Source organism: Oncorhynchus masou, chromosome 28 (assembly GCF_036934945.1).
Source record: "Oncorhynchus masou masou isolate Uvic2021 chromosome 28, UVic_Omas_1.1, whole genome shotgun sequence".
In the NCBI taxonomy this organism is placed as follows: domain Eukaryota; kingdom Metazoa; phylum Chordata; class Actinopteri; order Salmoniformes; family Salmonidae; genus Oncorhynchus; species Oncorhynchus masou.
The window spans coordinates 65845757-65862665 of NC_088239.1; the positions used below are offsets into that span (position 1 = coordinate 65845757).

The 16909-nt window shown below is 46.6% G+C and overlaps 1 protein-coding gene across 4 annotated transcripts in view; it reads right to left on the reverse strand.

The window, feature by feature from the left end:
• lhfpl2a (LHFPL tetraspan subfamily member 2a) overlaps nucleotides 1–16909 on the reverse strand; it is a 64926-nt gene that overhangs the window by 11975 nt on the left and 36042 nt on the right. For 2 of the 4 annotated variants that reach the window (XM_064942990.1, XM_064942987.1), the window contains one exon: nucleotides 4447–5384. In XM_064942990.1, the coding sequence (XP_064799062.1) occupies nucleotides 4447–4867 (421 nt within the window). In that variant the 5' untranslated portion in view covers nucleotides 4868–5384. Of the gene's footprint in view, nucleotides 1–4446; nucleotides 5385–12707; nucleotides 12779–16909 lie in introns of those variants that run through there. The other 2 variants (XM_064942989.1, XM_064942988.1) reach the window with 2 other exon arrangements.

A 16909-nucleotide genomic window follows, 5' to 3' on the forward strand; every position in this document is an offset into this window, starting at 1 on the left:
CTGCCTGGCAGAGAAACTACAGACTTTCCCATCCCTCTCGTCTAGGACACATGTGGAGGTGGAGGAAAAACACCAACAGAAAAAAGTACCAAAGACACATCAACACTGACCACTGCTTGGTCTGGTGTCTCTGCAGTGTGTTTTGTTCTTTATCCCTTTCTGTAGCCAGGGAGAAGGTTCATGACAAGGGGCTGAGGGTTAAGGTAGAGTTGAATATTTTCCCGGTATTTTCCAAATCCTCCATCCTGAGAATATATCCCTTTTCTACCAGGTAACCAAAAACCAGAAGTGTCATTCAACAGCACTATAAAGCATATAAATAAGCATATGTCTGGATTTGATAGAAAATTCAATCATGATGCTACTTGACCCTGATGAGCCATACATTATATACATTTTATGAGCCCCACATTAAAAGACATTTAATGAGGTCAAGCCCAAAAGATTGTGCTGTTATCCAAAACATACATGATATAGGCTACTGCACATTATGCCAGACAGAAAAACATAAAAGTCTATAGATGTAGCTACTGTAGCTATATGCTCTCTTGGGTAAATGAATGAAACTAGCTCCAGTAGGCTAATCTTTTTTAGTGTGAACTGCATTACTGTACTGTATTACTGTACTGTATTGAATTATAGGCTACTGGATTATATGGACTGAATTAAGCACATCATTTAAACTATGATAAAGCAGGGAGAGAACATGCGATTCTGGTGCAGCACATGCGGCCAACAAAGTTATAGGCCAGTGAATTTCATTTTAATTTTGAAATATAATAGGGTCTATTTGTATAATTCGTAGGCTGACACATACACTGCTCAAAAAATAAAGGGAACGCTAAAATAACACATCCTAGATCTGAATGAATGAAATATTCTTATTAAATACTTTTTTCTTTACATAGTTGAATGTGCTGACCACAAAATCACACAAAAATGATCAATGGAAATCAAATTTATCAACCCATGGAGATCTGGATTTGGAGTCAAACTCAAAATTAAAGTGGAAAACCACACTACAGGCTGATCCAACTTTGATGTAATGTCCTTAAAACAAGTCAAAATGAGGCTCAGTAGTGTGTGTGGCCTCCACGTGCCTGTATGACCTCCCTACAACGCCTGGGCATGCTCCTGATGAGGTAGCAGATGGTCTCCTGAGGGATCTCCTCCCAGACCTGGACTAAAGCATCCGCCAACTCCTGGACAGTCTGTGGTGCAACGTGGCGTTGGTGGATGGAGTGAGACATGATGTCCCAGATGTGCTCAATTGGATTCAGGTCTGGGGAACGGGCGGGCCAGTCCATAGCATTAATGCCTTCCTCTTGCAGGAACTGCTGACACACTCCAGCCACATGAGGTCTAGCATTGTCTTGCATTAGGAGGAACCCAGGGCCAACCGCACCAGCATATGGTCTCACAAGGGGTCTGAGGATCTCATCTCGGTACCTAATGGCAGTCAGGCTACCTCTGGCGAGCACATGGAGGGCTGTGCGGCCCCCCAAAGAAATGCCACCCCACACCATGACTGACTCACCGCCAAACCGGTCATGCTGGAGGATGTTGCAGGCAGCAGAACGTTCTCCACGGTGTCTCCAGACTCTGTCACGTCTGTCACATGTGCTCAGTGTGAACCTGCTTTCATCTGTGAAGAACACAGGGCGCCAGTGGCGAATTTGCCAATCTTGGTGTTCTTTGGAAAATGCCAAACGTCCTGCACGGTGTTGGGCTGTAAGCACAACCCCCACCTGTGGACGTCGGGCCCTCATACCACCCTCATGGAGTCTGTTTCTGACCGTTTGAGAAGACACATGCACATTTGTGGTCTGCTGGAGGTCATTTTGCAGGGCTCTGGCAGTGCTCCTCCTGCTCCTCCTTGCACAAAGGCGGAGGTAGCGGTCCTGCTGCTGAGTTGTTGCCCTCCTACGGTCTCCTCCACGTCTCCTGATGTACTGGCCTGTCTCCTGGTAGCTCCTCCATGCTCTGGTCACTACGCTGACAGACACAGCAAACCTTCTTGCCACAGCTCGCATTGATGTGCCATTCTGGAAGAGCTGCACTACCTGAGCCACTTGTGTGGGTTGTAGACTCCGTCTCACGCTACCACTAGAGTGAAAGCACCGCCAGCATTCAAAAGTGACCAAAACATCAGCCAGGAAGCATATGAACTGAGAAGTGGACTGTGGTCACCACCTGCAGAACCACTCCTTTATTGGGGGTGACTTGCTAATTGCCTATAATTTCCACCTGTTGTCTATTCCATTTGCACAACAACATGTGACATTTATTGTCAATCAGTGTTGCTTCCTAAGTGGACAGTTTGATTTCACAGAAGTGTGATTGACTTGGAGTTACATTGTGCTGTTTAAGTGTTCCCTTTATTTTTTTTAGCAGTGTATATACCCTACCTTTCATAATATTTCCCCTAAAGTTATTAGCCTACATCCTCTTTCTCTCTCTATTGTTGCTTCATTCCTTCCTCGCTTTCAACTGTTAAATGAAATAAGTTTTGTTGTCCTTATCTTCTTCATTCTAATGACACCTTGAATAGTACTAGAATTAGATGCAGAAGGCTTTCTCTTCTTTTCACAAAGATTGAATGGTTATGGGTCTGAATAAATCACTGCCATAGCCTACCACCGCATAACCCATCACTCATTAGCTAACTATATGGCAAATACTGCAATAAATATATTACCTGAAAGAGGTAGGCTAGAAAATCTACATATCAATCTAGAACAGGATTATCTATTTTGGATGCAACTTGAACGGATTTGATGGAGAGACAAAGACTGCAAGAGAGTGCTCACGCGTGCTCTGATTGAAAGCAATAATATTCAAGTGATAGGCTGTTTTAAAACTCTGCTGCTGCAATTTAAAAAACAAACATCTTTACAATAATAAAGTAAGGTGTCCTCTGAAAGCCAGATGGAGATTAGACGTGCATTCAGTCTTTATATTACTGTAGCATAGACTGTGCTGCCTTACCTGTCATAAGACAAAAAGCTACCATGATAAGATGATAGGTCTATGTGCATTGTGAATTGCACTCCATACTGGGATGTGCTGTCTGTCCCCAGCCTGAGCATTGAATATTCATCATGCAGAGGCCGTTGAGAAGCCAGATTAGACATGACATATAATTGAACACTTCCATTTCACGCCATGCTGTTCATAGTTTATTTTATTTTACTGGTTTCTCGCAGTTATACATCCCGAGAAAAGGGAGTGGTTTTGGGTGGTAAATCTCAGTAACCTGGTTCCCGCCATTAAAGAAACATCCCCCTGCTATTTCTGGTTTCCCCTAGGCCCCTTTCCTCTTCCTTATTCTCATCCCCTTCCTCCCGGCGACCCACAGACCCTTAACGAGCAGTTCTGCTCTTCTAATCAGTCCAGTTGTGGACGTCCTCTGACTATGTTCAATAACAACACAATACCAATGGACCGTATGACACGTTCACTAGGTCTGAATATGCTTTACATTGTGGTAACTGTCCACCAGTGTAGCAATCACTAGATTCTAACTTTAACGACTAATTTGAAAACGTGCGATCTGTTACAGTAGATCAGTGTCTGTAGGGCAACTCGTTTCTGACCTTCCTGATAGAGTCTAGGGAACTAGTACAGGGAGGAGAGAAGAGAGGGATGAGAGGGATGAGACATTCAGGCAGAATTACTTCCCTCTCTCCAATGAGCGCCTCCTGCCTCCCATAATTCACCACAGCACGTCAAAGCGGCTTGAGAGTCATACACAGATACACACGCATGCGGACACACCACACAGGTCACATAACATCATCACCAGCTGACCCAAGAGGACAAATATTTGGGCCCGTGTTGCTGATGGCAACAACCTCAGAAGGAGGTACAAGGCTGCCGTGGTTCCCTGACCCTTGACCAATAGGGTTAATGCTCACCTCAAACACACAGAGAGGACACTGGGAGTAAGAGTTAATGCACTCTTGGGGGCCTGTGTGTATGTATGTGTGTGGGAATGTATGCGTGTGTGTGTGTATGTATGTGTGTGTGTGTGTACACGTGCATGTGTTTGTGTGTGGTCAGTGGGGTCTGATTGTTCTTGTTAGTGAATGTTTAAACTCTGAAGAGGTGGACAGCAGCACTAAAGGTTAGCTGGATGGTGTTGGATGTTGGCTGTTCAGACAGAACACACCCCTCCACAAGCCCCTCTCTCTCTTCATTCCAGGGGTTTAACAGTCAGTCAACTGTATCTAACTACTGAACAGCCCAGACAAAACTACAACCAATCAACAGGCAATACAATACTGCAAGCAGCAACACTACAACAAGAGGGTCTGTGGATTTCCTGCATAAGTTAAAGTCAGCACTGTACCGACATGTCAATAACTCAATGTGAAAGTAAGTGTGCAACTCTGCTGTGTATACGTGTGTGTGTGAAATGTGTGTCAATCCCTCTCTTAGACTCACCTGCGATGGCCTGCAGCAGTCCACACACGTTGAAGATGCTCTTCTTCATGATGCTCTGGAAGCACATGGTGAAGACAGAGATGAAGGCCACGGCACACAGCAGCAGGATACCCGCCGCCAGGAAGATGGCCGCCGCCTGCCAGAACCCGCTGGCGATCTCCCCAAAGTGCACGGCGTATGGCCCACACAGCACACCGCGCCGCAAGTGGGGCAGCTTGATGCAGCGGCCGTAGATGCCCAGGGTGGGCCGGTAGGCCTCGCCAGCCGCTGTGGCACCATGAGGGCCGAAGACAGCATCCGGCGTCCGGGGGAAGCCCACCAGCCAATCGGTGCTCATGAAGGCGATGAGCTCTCCGAAGGCGACCACGATGCTGAGTAGAGTCCACAGCATGGAGCGACAGGTCACGATCACGTGGCACATGGTGATGATGATGTTTGAAGTGGTTCTGAAGTGTTCCTGGTGATGTCTTTTCCCGCCCAGTGGTTACACAGGTGGGGTCAAAGGTGAAGGTTCAAGTCCTCAGGGTCTTCAGGAAGAGGGGAAAGGGTGAAGGATGGGGTCCTATTGTGACGGAGGTGTGAGAGAGGGTAAACAGTTCCAGTGCAGGGAAAGGAGGGAGGAGAAGGAGGGAGGGAGAGGTTGGTTTGGAGGCAGGGTCTGAGGTCAATGATTGAAAGTCTCTCTCTCTCAATCTCTCTTTCTTATCTTTGTTGTTCCTCTTCCTTCTTTCTGGTTTGTCTCCCTATCTTTCTTTCCGATTCCTCCTGCAGTGTCTTACTCACCCGCTTTCAGTTTCTCTTCCAGCCGGAGTGTCTGTTGTTCACACACTCTCTCTCTCTTCTTTATCTCGCTCTCTCGTTCTCTCTCTTCTGGACTCTACATCGTAGTGAAGGAGTGTCTCCAAGGCCAGCCAGCTGGCTTCTCACCAACTACACACCTTCAGACGGAGGGGAGGGGGGAGAAAGAGAGGAGGGAGGGCGGAGAAGGGAACAGAAGGTGAGTGTGTGATCATTATTTATGGCATTTGAAAGGGCAGACCATGGTAGAACGCTCGATCACATTATCTATTTATTTTTTATTTAACTCTTATTTAGCAGGTAAGTTGACTGAGAACACATTCTCATTTACAGCAATGACAAAAGGAATAGTTACAGGGAAGAGGAGGGGGGATGAATGAGCCAATTGGAAGCTAAGGATGATGGTATGATGGCCAGATTGGGAATTTAGCCAGGACACCGGGGTTAACACCCTACTCTTACAATAAGTGCCATGGAATCTTTAGCGACAACAGAGAGTCAGAACACCCATTTAATGTCCCATCCGAAAGACGGATTAGCAGTGTTGGAATCAAACGTTTCAGAAGCAGTGTTTCCCTCCCAACTCAGGCAACATTTAACTTTAATCAGCAAAGAAACTTGGTCATTGACCAACACAGCAGTTTAAAATAACCAACCATACACTAACAGTAAGTGGCATAGCACAGCCATGGTAAATGGGAGTAATAGTGGATGAAATGTATAGACAGGGAGAACCTTATGACAACAGGGCTGCAGACAGGGAGGGGGTTTGTCTAAAACGAACCAACAACCTCTTGTTTACATAAAGCCAGGCCTGGAGAGGAAGAGTGGGATGGGAGAGGAGGGAGAGAGAGAGAGGGCAGTCCTGGTCAGCCACCCCTGCAGAGCTCCCTGACTGACAGGGTCAGCTCCTCCCCTTTCCCCTTCCCAGGGGAGTGTGTGTGTGTGTGTGTGTGTGTGTGTGTGTGTGTGTGTGTGTGTGTGTGTGTGTGTGTGTGTGTGTGTGTGTGGTGTGCATGCATCTGTGTGTGAGGAGTTACTCTGGGTCCAACACTGGTGTCTATGTAGTGTCGGTCCCAGAGGAAGCTGGGTGAGATGTGGAGGGGAGAAGGAGAGATGAAGGGAAGAGAGGAAAGAGATGTGGAAAGAGGGAATGAGGGATCCTTTGACAAACAGACACAGACAGAGGGAAAAACAAACAATCTCAGATGAAATAGCCCACGCCACTGATGTAGGGCTGATAGCAGCCTGGCTGTCCAATCACCACAGAGCTAACACATAACTGACCTAGGGTCAGCCTGGCCGAGATAACCCTGCTGACACTGCCATTTCATAAACACCACCACTACAGAACCCCAGTGTCACCATCACATCACAGCTGTTTCACGAACACTACTGTCCTATTTCACCAACATACCTCCTAAAGAAAGAAAACCCCAGTGACAAGAACATGTCATTAACATCATCAGTACTGGGGGAGAGGGAACCACATCCTTCTCAAAACAACACTGTCTGTCGCTTGCTGGAGAGTTGAATAGATAACCTTCTGACGATCTGACTGTCTCCCTCTAATAACACACCATTCACTATCATCACTATCACTAGAAGGCTGTGGGATAACAACCCATGACATCATTTCACAACTCGGCTACCCCACACTATCTCTAGACAATACAGAAACCTGACCCTTAGGGCTTGGTTTCACAACATGGCCTTCTAAACTAATAAACAATAAATACTGTGAAACGCCAGGGCTCGGAGAGATAACCCATGGCAAGAACATCAATCTGAAAAGATTTTAGCTACAGGAGGACATCATATACCCAATCCCAAGGGCTTTACTTCAAAAGGCCTTTCACAAACATTTGTCTTCTTTTTCTAACCCTCAGTTTACCTGAAAACACATTTAATTTAATTGATAACTTGGCACAAAGACGCTCTACCACGGCATTAATGTAATGGCAAGGCAACGGAGATCTTGCAACAGAACATTAATGCAGCAGTAAATTACTGCAATGTAAAAGCTGCTAGGTTTTAAACCACAAGCTGTATTAAACAGCATAACCAGGCGACGGTTGATGAGATCATCGACTAGGCAGTCACTTGTTGATGACTTCATTCTCAGGTCAGGCTGAGGTCTCAGTGGGCCTCTAGATCTGAATGAAGTATCTGGGTCTACAGGAATGTTTCTACCATTCCCTCCCTCTCTCTCTTTCCATCTCCCTATCTCGTTCTTTCTATCACACATACCTAGAGGGACGTAAAATCTTCTGTATTAAAATGATCTATCTGGATCCTGTATCTTGGAGTCGTAAACACAGTCCTCAGTGTGCTGAAACACAGCCCTCAGTGTGCTGAAACACAGCCCTCAGTGTGCTGAAACACAGTCCTCAGTGTGCTGAAACACAGTCCTCAGTGTGCTGAAACACAGTCCTCAGTGTGCTGAAACACAGTCCTCAGTGTGCTGAAACACAGTCCTCAGTGTGCTGAAACACAGTCCTGAGTGTGCTGAAACACAGTCCTGAGTGTGCTGAAACACAGTCCTGAGTGTGCTGAAACACAGTCCTGAGTGTGCTGAAACACAGGTTCCATCTTCTCAGCAGGCTCACTTGAACTAGTGTGGCGTTTTCCATCTAACATTTCCAGTCATGAGTTCAGACTCATGAGCACAGCGGTGAATAGTAAAACTGTGTCTGGTATTGTGGATCATTGTGACTGGAGAGATGGGCACACACACACACACACAATTTTTCCATTTATTCTCTGAACCACCACCCTCCCTTTCTCCTATTCTCCCTCCCTTCCCAGCTCATGGGAATCCCTAAGCCTGGACAGTGTGTGGAGTCTGGTTGGGAGGGAGGGGTGGTATGGGAAAGTCTAGGCAAGAGGGACATGGGGCCAGTCTTCCAGTCTGGGGAGCTAGGCGAGGATCGCCTGGAGCAGCCTGGAGTAGAGTAGGGGGCCAGTGGTGACCTGTGCCGTCAAAAATCTGAACCTCCTGGGGGTCGTTCCTGTCACTTGGCACCCGTCACCACGGAGAGGGATAATAGTTAAAGTCGACTCTGCTATAAGGTCACACTCCCTTCTAGGAGGGATCAGTGTGTGTGTGTATGTGTGTGTTTCATTAAGTATGTGTGTGTGTGTGTGTGATAGGGAGATGATACAGTGACAGCATTACTGAAACCTTGACCTCGGTTATCCTGTTGAAATATCAACAAACCCTAGCTTTCCTCCCTTGTTTCTTTCCCTCTCTATCCCCTCTCCTCTTGTTCCCTCTTCCCCCTCTCCTCTCTTCCCCCCCTCCTCTCTTCCCCCCCTCCTCTCTTTCCCCTCTCCTCTTGTTCCCTCTTCCCCTCTCCTCTCTTTCCCCCTCTCCTCTCTTCCCCTCTCCTCTCTTTCCCCTCTCCTCTCTTTCCCCTCTCCTCTCTTTCCCCTCTCCTCTCTTTCCCCTCTCCTCTTTCCCCTCTCCTCTTTCCCCTCTTCCCCTCTCCTCTTCCCCCTCTCCTCTTTCCCCTCTCCTCTTTCCCCTCTCCTCTTTCCCCTCTCCTCTTTCCCCTCTCCTCTTTCCCCTCTCCTCTTCCCCCTCTCCTCTTCCCCCTCTCCTCTTTCCCCTCTCCTCTTTCCCCTCTCCTCTTCCCCCTCTCCTCTTCCCCCTCTCCTCTTTCCCCTCTCCTCTTTCCCCTCTCCTCTTCCCCCTCTTCCCCCCTCCTCTTCCCCTCTCCTCTTCCCCTCTCCTCTTCCCCTCTTCCCCCTCTCCTCTCTTCCCCTCTTCCCCTCTCCTCTTCCCCTCTTCCCCTCTCCTCTTCCCCTCTTCCCCTCTCCTCTTCCCCCTCTCCTCTTTCCCCTCTTCCCTCTCCTCTTTCCCCTCTTCCCCCTCTCCTCTCTTTCCCCTCTTCTCCCTCTCCTCTCTTTCCCCTCTTCCCCCTCTCCTCTTTCCCCTCTTCCCCCTCTCCTCTCTTTCCCCTCTTCCCCCTCTCCTCTCTTTCCTCCCCTCTCCCCCCTCTCCTCTTTCCCCTCTTCCCCCTCTCCTCTCTTTCCCCTCTTCCCCCTCTCCTCTTTCCCCTCTTCCCCCTCTCCTCTTTCCCCTCTTCCCCCTCTCCCCCGCTCCTCTTTCCCCTCTCCCCCTCTCCTCTTCCCCTCTTCCCCCTCTCCTCTCTTCCCCTCTTCCCCTCTCCTCTCTTTCCCCTCTTCCCCTCTCCTATTTCCCCTCTTCCCCTCTCCTCTTTCCCCCTTCCCCCTCTCCCCCTCTCCTCTTTCCACTCTCCCCCTCTCCTCTTTCCCCTCTCCCCCTCTCCTCTTTCCCCCTCTCCCCCTCTCCCTCTTTCCCCTCTTCCCCCTCTCCTCTCTTCCCCCTCTCCTCTTTCCCCTCCCCCCCTCTCTTCCCCCTCTCCTCTTTCCCCTCTTCCCCTCTCCTCCTCTCCCCCTCTCCTCTTTCCCCCTCTCCCCCTCTCCTCTTTCCCCTCTCCCCCTCTCCTCTCTTCCCCTCTTCCCCCTCTCCTCTTTCCCCTCTTCCCCCTCTCCTCTCTTCCCCCTCTCCTCTTTCCCCTCTTCCCCCTCTCTCTTCCCCCTCTCCTCTTTCCCCTCTTCCCCTCTCCTCTCTTCCCCCTCTCCTCTTTCCCCTCTTCCCCCTCTCCTCTCTTTCCCCTCTTCACCCCTTCTTTTCCCTCTCTATCCTTCCACCAGACAGAATGACATAGATCTGTGGGCGGCTAGCGATTGTGTGTGAATGCGTGTTTGTGTGGTGTGTGTCCAAGTCTAGTGAGGTCATAAAAACAGGCACAGACAGCCGTCCCTGTGGTGTAGGATAGGATCAGAATAACTTTTATGAAACACAAATATCTGTATTAACTAAACACACAGATGTCAGCTGGACCATTGAAGAACAGCCAAGCTTATGGCTCAGTCACTGTCTTGATGCAGAACAACTTTTCAAGTAACTTCTTCAACTTTGGGACTCCCACCCACCCATGATGTTCTGTAGATCCTTGTCGATGTCTTCTGACACCAGTGATATTTCACAGACTCCAGTTCAAACACCACTAGAGGAAAAGCTCTGGCTCAGAGTCACTTTCTGGTCAGTTGCAGAGACTAATATATGTGAGAGTGAGATTGAAAACACTTAGAAAGCAGAAACAATCTAAAGCAGCTGGAGGAAGGAGCACAGAGCCGGGTCAACTGACCACTTTTATGTTTAGGCCACTTGGCCTTTGACCCCAACAGGCAGGGTTGCCTGATTGCAGAGTTTGCGTGTGTTTGCTGGAGAGAAAGAGAGAGTGAGAAAGTAAGAGAGAGAAAGAGAGACAGAGAGAGAGAGAGAGAGAGAGACAGACTGGTCAAGGGGAGTATCTGTAACTAAGGTAAAACTTGCTTACAGTCAATACATTTGCTAGTGTATGATAAGATTGTGTATACTTTGTTCTGAGGTAATATTAGGACATGGCCTACTTCAATATTCCCCCTAGAGATAGAACACTAAACAGGCAGAGCTTCAAGTGGTTTGTTACCATGAGCAGAACTTTCCCAGCACTCTGTGAAGCACAGCAGACCAGACCATAAACGTGTTAGACATCATAAATCCAGTCATAGCCTATCTCACACTCACACACACACACACACACACACACACACACACACACACACACACACACACACACACACACACACACACACACACAAATAAGAGTGAACCAGTGACCATAGACTTAAAAACCCGAGGGTGTGTCTGTGTGTGAGAGTGTGTACACATTACCACCCCCATTAGTTCACAAACACTTTGCTCCACTTCATCTGCACTACAAGGTACACCAGGATGTCTGAGTCACACAGTGATATGCAGTCTCAACAGCAGGTCCCTCAGCACACTAACATTGACAGGAAATATGGAAATACAACGGCTACGGTAAACGGAGACGAGGTGGTTGGTGGCGGGTGGTACATGGTGGTCTCTCAATCTCTCTCTTCCTCTCTCTCCCACTCACTGGGGGCAACTGTAGGTCAAACACCCATATACACTGAGGCTATGGAGGAATGCCTATACTGTGCAGTTAGATCTACACATCAGCTTTTCATTAAGAAGAACCAAATCAAGTCATTTGTCCATCCACTCAGGGCAGGGGAACAAATGTATGGACGTTTCTAGACGTTCCCCTAACTAACTTTCAAAGTCTTCACTTTTGAAACCTGCCCTGAAAACCACTTTCAGTTGCTATTCTATTTATGGCAAAGCAACTTCAGAAACATATGCAGAGTTTAATTCCAAAATGCTATATCATCAGAAATGATTGCTTATTGGTACCTTCATGTGTGTGTGTAAAATATTACTGTTCTCTGATTTTATATTCATAGATTTTAGATGTGAATGAAAATGTTTTTTTTTGTGTGAAATGCTATACATCCATTGTTTAGCTGGAATGTTCATATCCTGTACATCTGTCTGTGATATGTGGTTGTCCCACCTAGCTATCTCAAGATGAATGTACTAACTGTAGGTCGCTCTGAATAAGAGCGTCTGCTAAATGACTCAAATGTAAAAAGTTTATGTTTTACATACACATCTCATATTACTATATTGAATTATCATATCGACTGTTTGACTGTGTAAAACGTAGCAGTACGACTTGTTTCTCTGAGAGTGAGGTGGATATACTGTAGCATTTAGCAAAAATACATGATTATTTTTCTCCCTGAAACAAAACCATCAAGTGATAGATTTTAAACAAATACTGTACATGTCTGTCATTGAACAACCCCATGTCATGATTACATAGTGAAAAAATACACCAGTCTCTTTCATCATTTCTTAAAACAATAAAAGCCCATTTCTGAAAATGGATATATAGCGTTTTGGAATTAAACTCTTCACGTTGCCTCTTCAAACACATAAAGCATGAACATATAACACAACAACATTCCCATGGCCTACTTCCACAGACCAACTGGAAAACAACTTAGTGCATGACTGAGTCATCAGAGTCAGGATGATGAAGAGTAAACACAAGATCAGAGGACATACACACACAGTAAACACACACACAGCCTTGTCGTCCGTTATTAATTGTTAAGAGTATAATATGACTCTTAACAATTGTAGTTGTGTCAGTGCTGTGTGACAAATGATTGTAGTGCTCAACATTTCCACAGTGAGTGTGCCATCATTTCCCAGGGCTACTGTGTAACCTGCTCAACACTGGAGTTACATTATGATTAATATGAGGAACATAATATTTACATCCTCTAGCGTTAGTCACCCTCTTTGTTCGGCCTGGGAAACATTTCCAATCAGGGAAAGTAATACTTGAAACTGTCTTCTAAACACTATGAGGTAAATGTGAGCTTTGAGCACTCTCCCTTGCTAAATGAATCAATGTAAACCTTACAACAAGTCATGTTGTTATATTCTGTCATGAAAGAGTAGCACAACTAACGCAAAACCAAAGAGAAGAAGAGAAACAAAATGATCCAACCTGTTGGCCATATTCTCCTCCTTCAGTGCAGCTCTGCTGTATGTCTTGGTGGTTCTACCACTGGTCTCCACACACCCAACCGCTAACTAACTCTCACTGAGACCCCAGTCTGTAGCTCTTCCCCTAACCCCTCCCCCTGGACTCACATCCTGCAGTGATTTGCCAGACAGATGACGAAGTCACACCCCTGAGAGGGTGCACATGGTGACCATAGCTCAGCCCAGAATCTGGGTTAAAACAACAAACGCTGCAGCCAGGCGCACAGGGCCACCCTCTGTGGTGTGTGTGTGTGTGTGTCCAGCCTGCTCTCCCTCATACACATGCACAGACTGCTAGCCAAGCTGCTGCCGCTAAAAAGCAATATACGGCCCTGGACAATCCCAGGTTACATCACCTTATGGCCTCCAGTAACATAACTCGGCCAGAGAAACAGACTGAATGACAACCCGGACTGACTGACTCACAGGTAGACGGGCGGCCGGACTGAAGGGTGGATGGACTGACAAAGTTTTGTGTGTTGGTGATGGGAGCCCCCATTCAGCCAGCCTAATGTTCCAATGGTGGACATTAAAGTGAAAGCTGCTCTGTTTTCTGTCACAGTGGAAGAAATTGGATCCATATGAGAACCCACACACACACGACCAAAGCCTTTCCTATTGGCCAGTTTAATAGGGGCGTCCTTCCTATGGTTGGGGTTAGATCAGCGGTTCTTCTGATCCACCTGAAGCATCTGGAGATTTTTTATCCAACACATGAAAAAAATGATGGATAAGAGCTTATTTCAGAGTGGAGCAGAGAAGGGTGTTAGAGAAACCATGCATTGATCCACAGAAAGCAAAGCCACAGAACAGTTCACAATGTCTGCTACTATAATCCATCTGCTTTCATCTCCAGCCCAATATAGACCCCTCTTTTACCCTGCCTCTACTACAGACCTATATCTACTGTGTGTGTGTTAGAAAGGTGAAAGGTCTGTTTTAAAGGCCCTGCAGCATGGTCTCAGTCTAAAGTAGCACACTGATGATGATCTGCTTTTACTGCTGCTCTCAGCAGAATAGAGCTCATTCTAAAAGCCTCTTCAACTTCCCCCTCTGCTCGTTTTATTTTAGCTTGCTGACGTTAAAATGTCCATCACACACACACACACACACACACACACACACACACACAGATGGCGGGTCGTTTGTCTTTCCTGACACAGACCAATCAATAGTATCACATAGATCTATGCAGACCAGGAGAGAAGGGATGAGCTCTTAGGAAAGATAAAGAAAAAAAGAGAAAACAGGTTGCTAGACAACAGGCTGACCAGATCAATGCAGTTTGCTGACTTTGCTCCCTGGAATAACTATATAGCAATATAGTGAGACAAAGAAAGGAAGCAGTCAATGTAGACCAGGATTTCCAACCCTCTCCTTGGACCCCCCGACATGCCAGATCTCCAGACGTGCTTCACATATGACTCCATGCAGTTTATACCCGTCCACATGTGTTTTAGATCAGTGTAGTGCCTGTGTGTGTGTGTGTGTGTATATGTGCGAGTATGTGTGTGTATGTGCGTGCGTGTATGTATGTGCGTGCATGTATGTGTATGTCCAGCCAGCGTGATGAGGTTATCCAGAGGTTATCCCCCCCCCCATAAAATCCCAGTGGAAACTGATGGACAGACACACGGAAAGAATCTGGAAAGATGGGCAGATGGAAAGACTCTGATATGGAGTCTATGGAGTTTCCAGTCAGGAAAAGAAATACTAATGACAACCAACTCTACTCTGAGACTATTCTATTACACTGGTGCTCCTGGGGGGCCACAACACTGAGGTCTGGACTGAGTGTTGATAACTCCAATAGAAGCAGCCTATACAGGATAGTATACAGTACTGTCTGTTAGCAGTTGAGCACTATTGGGGCCCAAAGTAGCCAAATATACTGTACAATGATAAATGGATCCACTGGCATCCTCTACATGCAACCAGACCTCGACGATTACACACACACACATGGATCATACTCTTGGGAGAGAGCAAATGGCCATCTGGCCATTCCAAGGCCACGCCTGCATGTCTGAGTCCACACACAGATGGAGGAGTAATATGGTAAAGATGTACAAGCATATGCATATGCATATACACACACACACACACACACACACACACACACACACACACACACACACACACACACACACACACACACGTTAAAGATGCTCTGGGGCAGGGTTTCCGTTATGAAAATGTGGCGCCGGACATTTGACCAGCAGCTTTTTAATCTACCGGACACATTTGAGAAATTTGCAGACCCATATGCATAAATCACAGAAATCACATTTAGATGATGGCAATTCATCTTAACAGAACATGCAAGTCGAGGATACAATGACGTGTGTCCTTACTGCGCACTAACTGTCCATATGTACTTTTCCTCAGCCACCAAGATGAGTAACAAAAAGCAATATCTCGAGCCCGTATATAGGCAGCGGGTCAGTTTCAAGTTTGGGGAAGTTCATTTTCACCAGAAGAAGGCACCTCTATAATAAAGCATTCCATGCATCATCACATGCAGACTTATGTCAGATGGCCTACTATTCCTAATGTGATGAGTAGATTGGATAGTCATATTTAGGCTAATAATGTAGCTCAATCCCTATTCGCCAAAAAGACTGTTCAATGCATGGATAGAGGCCTAGACTATGGGGTATATCAGATAGGTTTCTTCTTTCTTTGGTTGGAAAAACACATTTCATGCATTTCTACTACACTTTATATGACTGGAGACAGCAGAATCTTTTTTAATATGAAAAATTACAGGGTAGCCTACTCTGCTGATACTGACAAAAAGATCAATAAAAACTACTTTGTCCATATAATAGGCCTATGAGAAGGGGAGACACCAATATAATGTGACGTCCCTCTAAACTGGAGGAGGAAATTACTGTCCAAAAACAAACTTTTAAGTGGCACTGACCCAATAATAATAAAGAGTGAATATGTGCAGTGCGTACTCACCGGAGATATGGCCAAAGCTCTCCGCTGGCGCCAATAAGATAGGCTATATGCCTACTATTGTTTGCTCAATTAAGCTGAGAATGTTGATAACTAAAAGACAGATTAGAGTCTTTTCATTGTCAAAGCCATTTGCTAGTGCAACACTGATAGAAAAAGGCCTAGAACAGTAAATATCTGGAACGGTCTTTCAGTCATGAAGAAGGGACAGCGAGAGGAGCTTATGTAGAAGTTAGATAACTGAATGTTATCCTACAGAGCACGTCTGCAATAAAGCTTAGGATTACCTGAATGATTCCTTCACTGGTAGACATTCCAGCATTACATAATGACAGCCTCGAAAAGCCATCAGAAGGACAAAACAAACTTCCCCTGAAAAATAAACCATCCATCTGTCCATCCATTCAGCACCTCTTAGGTTCCTTGTCTTCAGTGACACCTAATAGGCCTCTCATTCCTGTTGGAATTTAAAACCGCTGGACTCACAATGCAAACTAAACAGGCAAAAGCAATACTTCAACTTCAGCAGTCGGCAACTCCATTAGCACCTAAGATAGTTAGGTGTCCTGGGCTGAGTGTAGTGACTGTCTAGCATTGTTATGAGCAGAAACAGTGTCATGGGTGTATCTGTTAATGTACTAAGGTCTGAGGAGTCGTAAACACAGTCTCTGTACTGCTGCAGACCGTGGGAAACAGAGGAAAGAGAGGAGGAAAGAGGGAGAGAAAACGATGGGGAGCTCAACTCGCCCAGGTGTTTTCTCAGCTGACGGGCAGCGGTGGGATCCACCCGTCACAGAGGTCTCAACACCTTTCCTTTTCTCTTCCTCCCCACCTTTCCTCCCTCGTGTGTATATGTGTTTGAATTGTATGAGGGTAAGGGTGCCAGGCCTCAATACTCAAACCTAGTACAGGAAAGAGACTTGGAGGGTGGTCCGGGTGTGTGTCTTCTTATATTGACAGTAACACTGCCAGCCTGTCGAGCCCAGCGCCTCGGAGGTTAAGAGTCGGTTGGAAAACAAAGACCATCTTGTCACGAATCTCGCCGAAGATGGTGCCTCTTCCTGTTCGGGCGGCGCTCGGCGGTCGTCGTCGCTGGCCTACTAGCTGCCATCGATTCCCTTTCCGTTTGTTTCTGTTTATTGGGTTTAATTGGGTACACCTGTTTTGAGTTAGTGTTTGTTTGTAGGCTATTTAAGGGCA